Source organism: Lissotriton vulgaris, chromosome 2_1 (genome assembly GCF_964263255.1).
Source record: "Lissotriton vulgaris chromosome 2_1, aLisVul1.2, whole genome shotgun sequence".
Lineage (NCBI taxonomy): Eukaryota > Metazoa > Chordata > Amphibia > Caudata > Salamandridae > Lissotriton > Lissotriton vulgaris.
Window position 1 is genome coordinate 67,515,830 of NC_141687.1, and position 16,583 is coordinate 67,532,412.

Sequence of the window (16,583 nt, forward strand, 5' to 3'; positions counted from 1 at the left end):
GCTTCCGGCCATAATTTTCCAAACGAGGCACAAGTCTGGGAAAAGCAGAACTCTGAACATGCTCAATGTGCCGGGAGGAGAGAGAACAGGGCTCCTACGTGTGCGCCGAGCATTCCTCGCTGGGTTAACTGGCTGGAAACCTGACTCCTGGACCGAGGAGGGGGAGGGCTCCGAGAAATGTGTGCTTTTTTTTCTCTCCGAAGTTGAGGACTTCAAAAAAACATAGGAAAGAAAATTGTGCAGCCCCTGGGCAGAGTTTGACAGCGGCTGGAACAATGCAGCGAGCATTCCCTGGGTAGAACAGTCGCCAGTACCTGAGAGCCACGGGCCAGCCAGGGTTTGGGCCAGAGTCCGGGGGTTGCCAGCCACTGACCTTCGGGAAAGGCTGATCCGTACGAAGACGGATTTGCTTTACCTTCGTTCTTGATTTTTTTTTAATAAATTGGTTTCCTTCTGGGGTTTTTTAATTCCCTCCAAACACTGATGTTGGGACCGTGGAGTGTTTAGTTTGTGGGTACGTTTGTTCTTTCAGTGCTGTGTATTTTCCTGCTTTGAGTTCGATGGAACGAAACTGAGGCGAAATATCTAATTTTTCCGTTCTTTGTCCTTTTTCTCCCCTCTCGTTCTCTGCACTTGAAGTTTGCCATTTCTCCTGCCACAGGAAATGTGAAGCGAAGGTAAGACACACAGTTTGCTTTTTTTGTAACCTTCCGATGGGTCGCTTGTTTCTAGTCATGGAGGAAGGTGGGAGGGGCGGTTCCAGGTTGTACGCTAGCATGTTTGCATACCTGCCAAGGTAAGAAAGTTGAAATCAGGGAGCCAGGTACGTTAGGGTCAGAGAGGAGCGACCCCCATTGAAATGCATCTGTTTTAAATAATGTTTATGTCAGGAAAAAGCATGAGAAAGGCAGTTTCTAAATTCCACAAACCAGCCTGTCCCTTTAGGGCAGATAAGCCACACTGTCCCCCAGGTCTCCAGAACCAAACATGTCCCCATTGTCCCTGACTGGCCCTCCAGGGGTCAGACCGTGGACTACTATCTGCCTTTTAGTACCCAAACTCATCAGAGTCTGCACAAAGACCCTCTTTCCAGGGGTCACAGTCAGGACCCCCCCCCAACTGTCCCGCCAGGCGTCTAAATGTAGACTTTCTGACCAGGGATCAGAAAATGCTGTGGACTTCCAGAGGTCAGAATACGAACTGCCCCAAAGGGTCTCAGATCCCAGAATGTTCCTTTGGGGCCAGAACGCGAAACATCCATCAATGTCTCACAGCCAAGACTGTCCAGGGGTCCGAAGATGGACTGTCTTTCTGTGTCTCATGTCAGAACAGCAACTCTCCATCGCGAAGTGCCCACCATGGCTGTCGGGCCAGGTTCGGGACTCAAGACGGTCACTTCATAGGAGTTAGAGCCTGGATTATCCTTTGGGGTCACCGAAAGGCAGGCTGTCCATCTAGGTTTCAGACTGTACACCCAGGGGTCATAGCACCGGTGACCCTCTAGGGGTCAGAACACAGACTGTCTCTTCATGTCTGAGAGTCAATGTTGTGCCTTCAGGCAAGAGAGCAGAGACTGCCTCTCGAGGTGGCAACAAGACAGCTGTTCTCTAGGTTTGGTACTCAAGACAGCGACTCCAGAGATGAGACGATGAATTATCTTGTTTCATCTCATGACTGGATGGGGTCTCCAGACCGCAGAACACAGAGCGGTCCGCTTGGATTGGGAACTAAGAGTGTCTCTCAAAGGGTCAGAACAGGGACTGGCCATTCATGTCTCAGACCCCAGTGAATCGTGATTCCCTCTGCTGCGTTCAGAACCATGACTGGCTCTTCAAAAATCTCTCCGAAACCAGACCCAAGATGGTCATCAGGGTCTTAGAATCCAGACTGCCCCTAAAGATATTAAGAATTGACCATCTCTCCTGGTCAGATATTCTGAGCTCTCTTCACGGGGAACGGAAATCTGGCTGAGGTTCACACAGATCAATTAACCACTAGGTTCCTCCAAGTCAGACAACCCCAGCTCATGATCGCAAACTCAGAATCCAGAATGTTCTTTCTCCATGTCACAGAATTCAAGTTTTCCTCCAGCGATCTTCACCAATCAGGGTGCAAATTGCCAGGCGTCAAACCCAGAAGAGTCCATTTAGGTCTGTGAACCATAGACTAGCATTTGAGGACTTCTGACATGGACCATTCCTCTCAAAACCAAGAATGTCCTTCCATATCTTAGAAACCACAACGTTTGGTTTTCAGACATTTTTTTCAGACCTCTCTCAGGTTCAGACATCCGAATATGCCGTTCCAAGCATCAGAATTCAGACTCCCCCTACAAGCCAGACAAATCTCAGAATCCAAAGTTTGATCACTCCAGTTCCTATCCCCCAAGCTGTCCGCATATTCCAGACTGTCAGACACCCCAAACTGTTCTTCCAGCCTCATTATCCAGACTGCCTTTTCTAGGTCAGACACCCCAAGCCCTTCCACCCTTAGATCCCAGACTGCCTTTCTAGGTCAGATATCCCAAGATGCCAGTTTAAGTGTTTGAACACTAGCCGTGGGCCGTGGCCAACCTAGTCCAGGCATCCACTCTGTCCTTCTGGGTCTCGGATTCCAGGCTGTGGTGACTTTAGGTCAGACTTCCCAGGTTCCCGTTCAGTGCCGTAGAATCCAGACTGACTTTCCAGATCAGACATCCCAAGATTAAGTGTTTCAATCGTAGCTTAAGTACTTGAAGCTTAGCCTAAGTGTTTGGATTTTAGCTATTGCCCACTTATGTCAGACATCTAATCTGTCCTTCTAGGTCTCAGAATCCAGACTGTGGTGCCTTCAGGTCAGACACCCCAAGTTGTCATTGCAGGTTTCAGAATCCAGGCTGTTTTGCCCTAGGTAGGGTACCCATAGGGTCCTAGCAGTGTCAGAATCCTGACTCTCCCTCGAGGCGCCTGGACAGGAGTTAGGACAGGGCCGTCCTTTTCAAAGATGGATGTCTGGGGGTACAAGATGTGTGGGAGTCACGGCTCCTTGTGGCCCCTCACAACAAAGGCCCCCAGGTTCACAGGGCATTCAGTTATGCTGCCACTGTGTTGCCCTTTGTCGCTCTCTGTTTCTTATTCCTTGCTGTGTTGTAAAAAAAGGTATGTCATGACATGTCACGCTAAGGTACCCATGTTAAGTCTTGCTGGGCTATTGTATGTCATGTGATCCCATGTTATGTTCGCCACCTTGCAATGACATGTGGCGGTGAGCCGTCCTAATTATTGCCGTATTAGGTTATACTTTTCTGCTTTATGTATTGTCGTACCATTCTATATTGTTCTGTTGTGTGCTGCCATGTTATATTATGCCATGCTGTGTCATCTAGAGAGAAGCTATGTTATGCCTTCTTACACCATGTTATGACATATGGCATCGTATCAAGCTGTGTTATGTAATGCAGTGGTTACAAAGCCATACCACATATTGCCGTGTTAAATTACTCCATACTAGCTTATCGCATGCCAAGCTATGTTATACTATGTCATGTAATTCTAGGTTATGCTAAGCTTTGCCATGTTGACTTGTGTGCTATTCTATGCCCTGTTATCCTGTAGTATGCAGTGGCATGCGGTGACGCACCATGTTCACTTCACCGTGTTAAGATGTGTGCTATTTTATGCCCTACTTTGCTGTCATATCAGTGGGATGCAGTGGTACACGGTATTACCTTCACTATGTTCAGCTCTGTGCTAATTCATGCCCTACTAGGCCGTTTTATGCAGTGGCATGCGGGTATGTACTATGTTAGCTTCGCCATGTTAAGATGTGTGCTATTTTATGCCCTGCTGTGCTGTAATATGCAGTGACATGCAGTGATGCACGGTATTAACTTTGCCACGTTAAGTTGTGGGCTATTTTATACCCTACTATGCAATATTATGCAGTGGCATGCTGGTATTCACCGTGTTAGCTTCACCATGTTAAGTTGTGTGCTATTTTATGTCCTAATATGCTGTAGTATGCAGTAACATGCAGTAATGCACCGCGTTAGCCTCACCATGTTAAGTTGTGTGGTATTTATTTTATGCCCTACTATGCTGTTTTATGCAGTGGCATTCAGTGAGGCATTGTGTTATCTTCGTCATGTTAAGTTGTGTGCTATTTTATGCTCTACTATGCCGTATTATGCAGTTGCATGCAGTGGTACACAGTGTTAACTTTGCCAAGTTGTGTACTATTTTATGCCCTGCTATGCTGTAGTATGCAGTGGCATGCAGTGAGGTATGATATTAACTTTGCCATGTTAAGTTGTTTGCTATTTTATGCCCTACTATGCTGTTTTATGCAGTGTCATTTGGGTATGAACCGTGTTAGCCTCGCCTTGTTAAGTTTTGTGCTATTTTATGCCCTACTATGCTGTATTATGTGGTAACATGCGGCGATGCACGGTGTTAACTTCGCCATGTTAAGTTGTGGTATGCTATTTATGTCACACTATGTCATACTGTGCCATAAATCTTAAGCTGCGGTTATCAATAATGCAATTAGTGGCTCGCCAAGGTAGTTTCCATCAGCATCCCTTGCCTTGCATGCCTCTAATTCAGAAGAATTACTCCAAAGAAATCTCTCCAAACCATGTTTCTTGGTGTTGCCATGGTGAATCAACATCCCACCTAGGCAGCCTGTGTGTGGATCTCAGACCCTGTGGTGATCGAGGCCTGATGTTTCTGTGTGTGCAACAGATGGACGGGCTGGTCGGGGAAGCCTGCTGTGAAAGTCCAGGAAAATTCTGTTAACATCTTGTTGGCAGCCCGAAAACCCGCAGCAGGCCTATAAAAATATAAACTCCACCCATATCAAAAAAATCAAATCTTTACCTTGGTGTAATTTTATTTTGACACCCATCAGTGCAGTGTTTGGACCCATTCTTTGCAGTTTTACTTGCGTTGTCTTCCCAACTCTTAAGAAATTGGCATTCAGTGCCTTAGAAGTTGGCATTCAAGACCCTATCATTGTCCTAAGCCAGTACCTTTTGGGAAAGAATCTCACCCCATACTGCCAGCCGGCATTGGCACATGTCTGTACAGAAAGTTGTTCCCATTTTGTGTGATGTTGAGGTGGGGCCATTTTCCTATTGAATTTCCTGCCCATTTCTTGGTGTAACAGGAACACGCTTTGCTCTCTACACTCTCTATACTTAAGTAGATTTCACAGCACAGGCACAAAGTTGTGGGCAAGAAAGAGATTCTGCCAAAATTGGGCACATTTCACATATTCCGAGTTTTGAATTTTCCAGACTTTTGCCTGGTTTGGAATATTATGGCCTGTAGCTCGAGACTTCATTCCAACAGGACTGATCCTTTACTGACCCACATATGGGCCTCCGAATGAATACACACTGCTGCTCAGGTGACTTGCTCAGGAGCAAAGGGAACAAAGTTGTTGGCTCTGGCAAAACACTTTTCAACCACCTTCAATTTTCTTTTCCCAAACCAGTTTGTACGAGGCAGATCCATTTGCTCTGTTTGGGATGTGTCAACGTTTGTGTGGAACATTGGAAAGAGGAAATGAGGAGCCATTTGTTTCTCATTAATGTCCTGGTGCAGACCCCCATCGCGTGACATAGTGAAACATGTAGAACCAACATTTGAGGATTGTCCAAGAATCAGCTGCAGAGAAGTGTTCATTGTGTTTTTCCTTAAAGTTTGAAAAGTGACTTAGTCAAGGGGTTATCTGAATATTTTAATTCTTATTTCTTCATTGTATCTAGGTATATGTTTCTATTCAGTTGTTTGGATTTTACATAGTACAACGTATAGTGTAGCCTCTCCCCCAGTATTTATGTTCAATCAATACATTTTATGCAACAAATCAATTTTCATTCACAAAATTAGGGCCTCATTACGATGGCGGTTGGACAAGCATCTGAATCCGATCGCTGCAGGATTGAGACCGCCCAACAAGTAGTTGGCCGTCCCACCTGCCATATTTTCATGAGACCACCGTGCAGGCAGTCAGAAATTGCTTTTTGCTACTGCGGCTTGTGCTGCAGCCCAGAAATGGGTCGTAGAAAAAGGCATGTGTTCAAACATCCATGCTCCACGTGCCAGGCACCATGGGGTGACTTGAACACGGTGCATGGATGTTTGGGAGGGCATCACATATGCCCCCTCTGGCAACTAAGCAGTGGCCCACGGGGGGAAAGGTCCCTGTTTGGGGCCCCCAAAGTCCCTTTCCGTCTGCATTTACATGTCAGTGGGACCACCATGTACAGGCTGGAGGAAAGGGAGACATCGGGATCCCTACGGCGGTGCCTGCACACGCACCACCCCCATAGTAGAGATTACAGTCTGACCACCGCCCCAAAGGGTTCCTTGAGCATGTTGGAGGTGGCAGTCCCCCGACCACTATGCTCCGACCACCGGTATTGTAATCCAGCGGTCGACCACTGCTTTGAATGTCGGGCGTACAGTGAACGACATATTTACAACAAGGGGTGGTGAGGGACAGAGTCTCTGAATTAATCAGAAAGCTCTCACCCAGTCAAGAGATCAGGGCTAGATCCAACACCGTTTTTTAGCTCACTGCACCATCCCAGTTTCAGAACCTGGCTGTATGCAAATTAGTCTGTTCCTGTCCCAGTGCATGATGGGAACAGGGCAAACCAAACTACAAAAGCCAATTCTTACACTGGGAAGGAAACAAGCTCCCGGGGACCGGTTTCTGGCATTACAGCCGTCTTCGGCCCGGTTTGCTTGAATCCTGATGGTGCAATGAGCAAGGGTCTCACATCTGAGAATACCCTTCCACGCTTAGGGTGGACAAAAATATTTACAACAAGGGGTGGTGAGGGACAGAGTCTCTGAATTAATCAGAAAGCTCTCATCCAGTCAAGAGATCAGGGCTAGATCCAACACCGTTTTTTAGCTCACTGCACCATCCCAGTTTCAGAACTTGGCTGTATGCAAATTAGTCTGTTCCTGTCCCAGTGCATGATGGGAACAGGGCAAACCAAACTACAAAAGCCAATTCTTACACTGGGAAGGAAACAAGCTCCCGGGGACCGGTTTCTGGCATTACAGCCGTCTTCGGCCCGGTTTGCTTGAATCCTGATGGTGCAATGAGCAAGGGTCTCACATCTGAGAATACCCTTCCACGCTTAGGGTGGACAAAAATATTTACAACAAGGGGTGGTGAGGGACAGAGTCTCTGAATTAATCAGAAAGCTCTCACCCAGTCAAGAGATCAGGGCTAGATCCAACACCGTTTTTTAGCTCACTGCACCATCCCAGTTTCAGAACCTGGCTGTATGCAAATTAGTCTGTTCCTGTCCCAGTGCATGATGGGAACAAGGCAAACCAAACTACAAAAGCCAATTCTTACACTGGGAAGGAAACAAGCTCCCGGGGACCGGTTTCTGGCATTACAGCCGTCTTCGGCCCGGTTTGCTTGAATCCTGATGGTGCAATGAGCAAGGGTCTCACATCTGAGAATACCCTTCCACGCTTAGGGTGGACAAAAATATTTACAACAAGGGGTGGTGAGGGACAGAGTCTCTGAATTAATCAGAAAGCTCTCACCCAGTCAAGAGATCAGGGCTAGATCCAACAAAAGTGATGATGGGCTTGTCCTACGCGGGCACCAGATTGTAATGCCTCACCAGTTGTGGACACGCAGAGTAGAGCTCATTCATATGGGCCGTGAGGGAGTGGCCAAAACCAAGTCACGGCTAAGGAACAAAGTCTGGTTCCCTAGAATGGACAATTAGAGGAGTGGGCGAGGAGCTGCCAATCCTGTGCCCTCACCAGCGGTGAACCACCAGTTGCACCTGTCATCACCGAGCCTCCAAGTACCACGCCATGGGTCAACACCAGCATGCACTTTGGGAACTTCCCTGACAACCGGCTGAAACTGGGGCGGATGGACAGCCACTCGAAATGTAGTCTTGGAAATAATCAAGTCCAGATTCTTTGAATGTGTAAAGCCAGCACTGGACCGTGTATTTGCTCTTCTATGGATTCCAGACGAAGTTAGGATGGACAATGGACCCCCGTTTCAGGAGCAATCATTTAAGGACTACCTTCACAATCTCACTATTCGACACAGAAAGATGAATTCACAGTGGCCGACTGACAACAGCAAAGTGGAGAGGTTCATGAGAACAATGATCAAAGCTCTCCGAATTGGAGTGTAAAAGGGAGAAGACCTGGAATCATGTCCGCAACATTTTCTAAGAGTGTAACACCAAACCCCACACTGCACCACTGGATGAATTCTCAGTGATCTCCTCATGAAGTGATTTAGCAGAGACCTAGGGCCCCATTAGACTGGCGGGCGGATCGCCCCAGCCAGGCCGGCGGTAGCCACCACCGGCCTGGCGGGGGCGATCCGCCCGCCATCCGTGCCGAAATGACACCCTGCCATATTATAATGGCTGGGAGGTCCGCGGCGGTCGGGAAGGCCGCCTGCCGCTTTTCCGCCTGGTCGACTTGTGGACCGGGCGGAAAAGGGTTCTTCTTTATGGTGGCGGTGTCTGAAAGACATCGCCAGCCATATTAGGATGTGCATTTTTTAATGCCTTTCAAGGCATGCAGAGTCTGCTTTGGGGACTCTGGGGGGCGTTGGGGGGAGCCCAGCGCTCCATTGATGACATCAAAAAGCGCTGGTACGACCTGAGAGGACGTTCCAAGGAGCGGATTGCTTTGAGGCTTGGGAACCAACCCCTTTTTCTAAATCGTTTTTGGCCACTATAGGTGTGGCAGGGTATACTCAGACATGAGTCCCTTTCTCACTGCTCCATCAGGATTCAAGCAAGCCGGGTCGAAGAAGGCTGAAATGCCAGAAACCGGTCCCCGGTAGCTTGTCTCCTTTCTGGTGAAGAATTGGCTTGGTAGTTTAGTCTGCCCTGTTCCCATGATGCACTGGGCCAGGGACAGACTGATTTGCATATAGCCAGGTTCTGAGCTGGGATGGGGCAGTGAGATAAATAACGGTGATGGATCAAGCCCTGATCTTTGGACTGGGTAAGAGTGGTCTGTTTAACTTAGACACTCTGTTCATCACCACCCCCTTTTTGTAAATCGTACAGTGAACGACGGCCTGTGGGTGGCGGTCCGCCTGACATCATAATGAGGGCCTTAGTGTGAGGTCAGCACGAGACACAGCTGCCACTTAGCAGAGAGTTTGCATTATGATAAATAAGTTTACATCTTGCTTACCCACTTTTTTTGCCCAGTGCAACATTTTTTTAATATTGGGCAAACACTGATTGACGATCTGGTACCTTCAGGGAAGTGAACCTTTTAAAACAATGTCTGGTAAAAGGATGCGTAATTGTGGAAAGCAGGTGATGCCTTCTGAAGCTGACATAGCACCTGGTTTCTCAGGCACTGTGAGGCAGGGAGATGACGTTCCCCCCAAAAATATACATATATAACTGTGACTTTAGGTGTCCTGCCACCCCTGCACACACCTGAGGAGAGACAGCTTTACGAGAATCTGAACCAAGTGACACATTAGGCCCCTCCCTGTCAACTATCTATTGTAAAGTAATGTAGATTGCCCACAGGTGTAACGGTGCAAGGTGCGTTGCACAATTTCACGTCACAACCATACATATGTCTCTGACTCCAGAGCTGGATTGAGCCAGCCTAAAAATATTCTTAAATTGTTTACAGGTGCAAAGCAGGCACAAAGAATATACAAAAGAGTGACATATGAAAAACAGAAGCAAGACAACTGTTCCAGTATGTCAATTAAGAGAAACACATGTGTTCATTTATGACTGGTCTGCTTAATTCAGACACTCTGTTCATCACCACCCCCTTTTCTGAATCATTTTTGTCCACCATAAGCGTGGAAGGGTATACTCAGATGTGAGTCCCTAGCTCATTGCACCATCAGGATTCAAGCAAGTGGGGCCGAAGACGGCTGAAGTGCCAGAAACCGGTCCCCGGAAGCTTGTTTCCTTCCCAGTATAAGAATTGGCTTGGTAGTTTGGTTTGCCCTAGTCCCATCATGCACTGGGACAGGAACAGACTAATTTGCATGTAGCCAGGTTCTGAGCTGGGATGGTGCAGTGAACTAAAAAACGGTGATGGATCAAGCCCTGATCTTTGGACTGGGTAAGAGTGGTCTGCTTAATTCAGACACTCTGTTCATCGCCACCCCCTTTTCTGATTCATTTATGAGCCAGCATGACTGTTAATAGAAGAGAAATGTGACACGAATCTAAATGGCTGCACATGTAAGACGGGGCACTCTTTTTGTGTCTGCACATGAGAGTCTTTGGACAATATATTCAAAAGAAAATATATAGAACAAGTCAAAATAATCTGTTTTATTTATTTAAAATTCTGGGGCACCCTCTCCACGGATTGTATATAGAATATGGGAAAAATCCTTACCTTCTGCAAAAAGAAATTGCTTTACTTAAAATATTAGGTTTCCGGAATCGTTACAGTCTGATTTCTCTATTCTCATGGGAGGTAAACTTCCCTACAGAAGCAATATAAAACCAGCAGGTACCCGGGCATGCTGAATGAGAAAACATGGCAGTGCATTGAAATACCTTTAAATTTCATATGATGCATGTAGAGTGTGCTCAGGACTCGTATGTAGGCGACCTTAAGTGCCACAGATTGGAAAGTCTTTGTATGAAGCTACACTTTGGGAAGTTTGAGAAGCTGAGGGGGACTTGCAGCTGGAAGCGACAGGACAATTGGGGAATATTGTGTGGGGACCGCCTTGGAAGAATACATCTATAGGATGGAGAACTCAACACAAGAAATGGCAGAATATAATTTGTGTCTATCATCCAGCGGTCTCCAAAGTAGTGATTAAATAGTATGAGCTCAGGTCACTATAAGGCTCTTACAGCGAACGAGTAAACACAATAATCACATATCACACGTCAAAGGCTATTTTGTCAATATTTCATTATTAATATAAAAAGGTAACATCCTTTCCAAAGTGAATTACATTGGGTTGGAATGATTGTGACTACACATTCCAAGATCTAGGATCAAATATTCTGCAGTTGACTGATTTGTAACATGCAACATGTTATACACAATAGGTTGTTATCCTTGGTGTGGGAGATTCAGTTACTCTGTTTCATGGCCTACTGTCTACTATGCTTATTTGTTATTGGCAGAGCATTCATCCATTGCTGGGTAGTACTGAGGTAGAAAAGGCCTTAGACTGGGTGGGTTGGCACTATCTGTTGGCACGAATGAGTACATTCAATACTAGTGAAAGTTTTATTGTAGTTGTACAACTATAGTACTGCAACCTAGTTTACAGGCTTTTGATTACTGTGTAGCTATCTGACGAGTCACAAAGAAGTGCTGGCCCCTTCATTTCTTTTCATTTATTTGTGGATTGAAGATCTCACCTTTAGGATACAGGATCAATCTTAGCTGCTTGGTTTTTGAGAGTACAGGAATCCTAACCAAATGTGACATTATATATAGGAGAAATAATTATTACATTTTACACGATATCTGAAGATGACTAATTGTCGGGAGAATCACGGAAATGTATTTTTCAATAATTGGCAAGAAATTAAATCAATCAATCAATCAATCAGTGACACTTATAAAGCGCGCTACATACCCGTAGGGTCTCAAGGCGCTGGGGAGGGGGGGTGCCGCTACTGCTCGAACAGCCAGGTCTTCAGCTTCTTCCTGAAGGAGAGGTGGTCTTGGGTCAGGCGCAGGTCGGACGGGAGGGAGTTCCAGGTCTTGGCGGCCAGGTAGGAGAAGGACCTTCCTCCTGTAGTCGCTCTTCGGATGCGGGGGACGGCGGCGAGGGCGTGGTTGGCAGATCGGAGGTGGCGTTTGGGAGCGTAGAAGTTGACTCGGCTGTTGAGGTAGCTCGGGCCTTGGTCGTGTAGGGCTTTGTGTGCGTGGGTGAGGAGGCGGAAGGTGATTCTCTTGTTGATGGGAAGCCAGTGAAGGTCTCTCAGATGTCCGGAGATGTGGCTGGATCGTGGGATGTCGAGGATGAGTCTGGCTGAGGCGTTTTGGATCCGCTGGAGTCTCTTCTGGAGCTTGGCGGTGGTCCCGGCGTAGAGGGCGTTGCCGTAGTCCAGCCGGCTGGTGACGAGGGCCTGGGTGACGGTCTTCCTGGTCTCTGAGGGGATCCACCAGAAGATCTTCCGTAGCATGCGTAGGATGTTGAAGCACGCCGAGGAGACGCTGTTGACTTGCCTGGTCATGGAGAGGGAGGAGTCCAGGATGAAGCCCAGGTTTCGTGCATGGTCTGTCGGTTTGGGTGCGGTGCCCAGGGCGGGAGGCCACCAGGAGTCGTCCCAGGCGGAGGGTGAAGAGCCCAGGATGAGGACCTCCGTCTTGTCCGAGTTCAGTTTCAGGCGGCTGGTCGTCATCCACTCGGCTACCTCTTTCATCCCTTCGTGCAGGTTGGCTCTGGCGGCGGCGGGGTTGTTGGTCAGGGAGAGGATCAGCTGGGTGTCGTCGGCGTATGAGATGATGTTGAGGTGGTGTTTGCGTACGATGGCCGCGAGGGGGCTCATGTAGACGTTGAAGAGGGTGGGGCTCAGTGATGATCCTTGGGGGACGCCGCAGATGACTTCGGAGGCCTCTGACTTGTACGGTGGTAGGCGGACTCGCTGTGTTCTTCCGTCGAGGAAGGAGATGATCCATTCCAGCGCCTTGTCCTGGATTCCGACGTTGCTGAGGCGCCGTATTAGGGTGCGGTGGCAGACCGTGTCGAATGCCGCGGAGAGGTCTAGGAGGATGAGGGCCGCTGTTTCTCCTTTGTCCATCAGGGCTCGGATGTCATCGGTGGCGGCGATCAGATGAAAACAAGGGCTCGGTGGATGGTGTTGCTCCTGTTTGCTGCTAAAGTTCTCCAAAAAAGTAATATCATGATTGGAGGTAAATATGAACGTAGAAGGAGATTTGAAGTGAGTTCTCCAGCGGGGCAATTTGTATCAAAGTGCCTAATCTCACTTTATTTAAAAACAATTCTAGTTGAACCTGTTTTGAAATATGTGTTGGATAATATGCATTTTGTTTGGTCATACATTGCATTGATCTAATTTTTTCCAATGTTTGTGTACCCAAACTAAATATAGTGTTTCCTGTTGCATATTTCAGGTTATATTGTTGTAGTGCCATGTTTGTAACTTTCCACCCTTTTGTATATTCTGATTAGGGACATGCATATGTGAGGGGGTTTGACCACCCTTGGTGGGTTGGGTACAGGGCCAGGTATCAACCAATCCATGTGGCTAATCCCTACTGTGCTGCACCGAAAGCTTGCACAGTGGGGCCTGGCTGACCATGATTCGTTGCGATCAGTGAATTGTTGCATGTGGTGTATGATCAAAATACCTAAAAATTCACTGAAAGAAATCATAGATGGCAGTGAATTTTGTGGTTATCCTTAGATGTTAATTAAAAAAAAAACAGTTCAGGTGTAGTTATGGTTGCCAATGAAAACCCCAAAAACAACAAAATGTGCAAGTTATGGTTACGACTGCACTCCGTGGCTTGCACAACAGAACCATAATCTGTACGTCCAGTGCAATGCTTATGACCGTAAAATATTCATACCAATAAGTAACAACACCTAAAGCACAACATAAGTAAAACACAATTTAATGAACTAATAATACATAAACAAACTAATAAATAATATTACATTCATAGCCCATTCTATTGTCTTAAGGTTATATGGTATCTAATCTCATCTTTATGATTATTTGAGTCATTTCAAGTTGCTTCCTAAACAACAGGGATGACATGACATCATGAGCTGTGCATTCGGTTTGCACAGTTGACCAAGCGCCCCACGACATAGGTCCTGAATACCTCAACAACCGCCTCAAGTTCTACACTCCAACATGCAAACTCCGCTCCTCCAGCCTCGCCCTCGCCACCGTCCCACGGATCCGCAGAACCACCGCCGGAGGAAGATCATTCTCTACCTGGCGGCCAAGACATGGAACTCCCTCCCCGCACACCTACGACTGACCCAGGACCACCTCACCTTCAGGAAACACCTCAAGACCTGGCTCTTCGAGCACGAGCGCCCCCCCCGGTCCCCTTCCCCCAGCGTCTTGACACCCCTATGGGTGAGTAGCGTGCTCTACAAATGTTTTGATTGATTGATTGACGTACAGCTGCAGTTGCAAACCAAAACCTAAAAAGCATTGACATGCGCCAGTCATGGGTGTGTATATAAAACACAGAGCACACCTTAGCCATGCTCCTCTGAAGACCTCACACATGGCGTCACTAATAGCATGCTACACTACATCATTGATGGCGTCACGGGTAACATAATGGATGACACGTCTGATGACATCATCCAGTGGTACCACTATTATTCCATCTTTTCACTAAGACAATTACAAGGAACAAATTAAAACCTACTAAGTGTTCTAAAATAATATACTAACATATGTTCGTTGAAGAACTATTGAGCCACAGGTTCCTGAGTGCACCATATAATTGCTCAAGACCTACTATATAAATGTAATTCTTGTTCATACATTATTGCACCTACATTAATATTAAGAAATAGTTTCCATCTACCAACCATCTCAACATGAAGCACCCATCAAAATATACTATAGAGCTTCAGTGACAGCGAGAACACTCCTTGTACCTCTGCAACACACCTGCAGTTGTATACCAAAAGAACTGTGGAATATAACTACAACATAAGCAGTGACCTATGATCCTATATGCATTATTAAATTCAAACACAAAAGCAAAATGTACACTCATTGAAATATAAGCATTACGATGTATAGTGGTATTCACTGTGTCACCCTCTAACATAGAGTAGCATAGTTGTTGTCATGCGGCGGGCTATAAGGCTATAGTATAAAGCAGCACATTTGTAAAACAAATAATGAGGTTAGAGGTGATGTCAATAACCAAATCATCTTCCATCTGGTAAGAAAAATCACAACTAATGTCCATAGCAGTGTGATGGATGATGTCATTACTGATGTCATCGGTGATGGTATAAAATAAGTCATTTGAGATGTCATCAGTGATCTCATGACTGATACAATTGAAATTGACAGTGAGGTCAAATACAAGATCATGAGCAGTGCATTGGTGAGGCACCAAGAAGTTGCAGGACACCTCATTGGCCAGTCTTTGCAGTCTCCTCATTGCCCAGTTCTTGCAGCCTCCTCATTGGCCAGTAGTTGAAGCGCCCTCATTGCCCAGTACTTGCAGCCTCCTCGTTGGACAGTACTTACAGCCTCCTCATTGGCCAGTCCATACAGCCTCCTTATTGGTCAGTCCGTGCAACATCCTCACTGCCCAGCACTTGCAGCCTCCTCATTGGCCCGTCCGTGCAGTCTCCTAGCATAGACAGTGGTCAGTACTTGTTGCCTCCTCATTGCCAAGTACGTCGTGTCTTCTAGCCTCCTCATTGGTCAGTACGTGCGAGCCTCCTAGCCTTCTCATTGGTCAGTCCGTGCAGTCCTTGAATACACAAGTGCCAGGTATTTAAGTATGCGAGGGTTGCAGAATCACGTCCTCAGACGCTCTGAGTGGGTTTCTCAGATGATATGAAGCCTTCATGACGTGCACGTTCCTGTCCATAGATAAGAAGGTTATGACCCGTCTTTGTGACCTTTCACCTCAAAACGAAAATGACTCTGTGTCTCCATTCAAAGCCCAAGAAAGCTGCCTGCCTGCCAGCCAAGAGGCAAGAACTCACAAAACCTTTTCAAAGTTTATCTTGAACTGGTTGCAGATCCCCTGGCTGGCAGCCACACCCCGCCTTTGAAGTTTGTAACCCGCGTTAGGAGAGGTGAAAGAAAGCCCAGCAGTGGCTGCTTCATTTAGAATGTTTCCTGGAGTGTTGCTGACTCCGGCCCTTCCCTCCTTGCCTCGCCTACAAATGTCTGCACAAAACCAGTAAGAATAATCCCAGATACAGTGCATGGTAGGACCAGTCTGGCTGCACTGCTCATTGGATTAATGAATGAATCAATCTTAAAAACCTGCGTGCGGACTGTGACTGCGGTCACATCTTCAAATCCGGATGATTTAAAGTCAGCGCCTCACGAGGGCTCATTGAAGAGGGGAGCACGTGTTTCTTAGCACTATATAAACGGCACAAACGGTGTAGCAAAACTGCATAAAATAATACGATAATTATTAATTTGAAAAAATGTCATGTTTCAAAGAATAGCAAATAAAACTTAAATAATTTAAAATGATTTAAAAAAAATTATACAGTCGATAACTAACAGTCCCAGTTTCAGGCAAGTAAAAGAAAGCATTACATCGGTCCAAGCTACAATTCCATGATTAGCCAACTTAGGTGCAATGTGATGACAACTGTCTCAGGCTGACAGCACATGACTCAGTTCTCAAGTGGCTAGTAGCAAAGATTATATTTCCTTGTTTTTTTAGATGATAAATGAACCCACTTACATGTCCCTCTTTGTAAAACTCTAGTTTTAAAATTAAGAGAAAAACAGCAACAATATATCTGCACATTTGCTTTAAGGGAACACTGCATACGCACTACAGCAAGTATTGACATAGTGGTCCGAGTCATCTAACATTTCGGTAGTAATTAAATTCATGTTGACAAATTTCCTT

At 46.5% G+C, this 16,583-nt stretch overlaps 1 protein-coding gene across 2 annotated transcripts in view; it reads left to right on the forward strand.

Annotated features, from left to right (window-relative positions):
* Positions 1–16,583, forward strand: part of TNS1 (tensin 1) — a 1,287,061-nt gene that overhangs the window by 502,019 nt on the left and 768,459 nt on the right. For both annotated transcript variants that reach the window (XR_015308332.1, XM_086954487.1), the window contains exon 3: positions 640–677. Coding sequence is in view for 1 of the 2 variants with exons in the window: in XM_086954487.1 (XP_086810613.1) it covers positions 640–677 (38 nt within the window). In the remaining variant the exon portion in view is untranslated. The remainder of the gene's footprint in view (positions 1–639; positions 678–16,583) is intronic.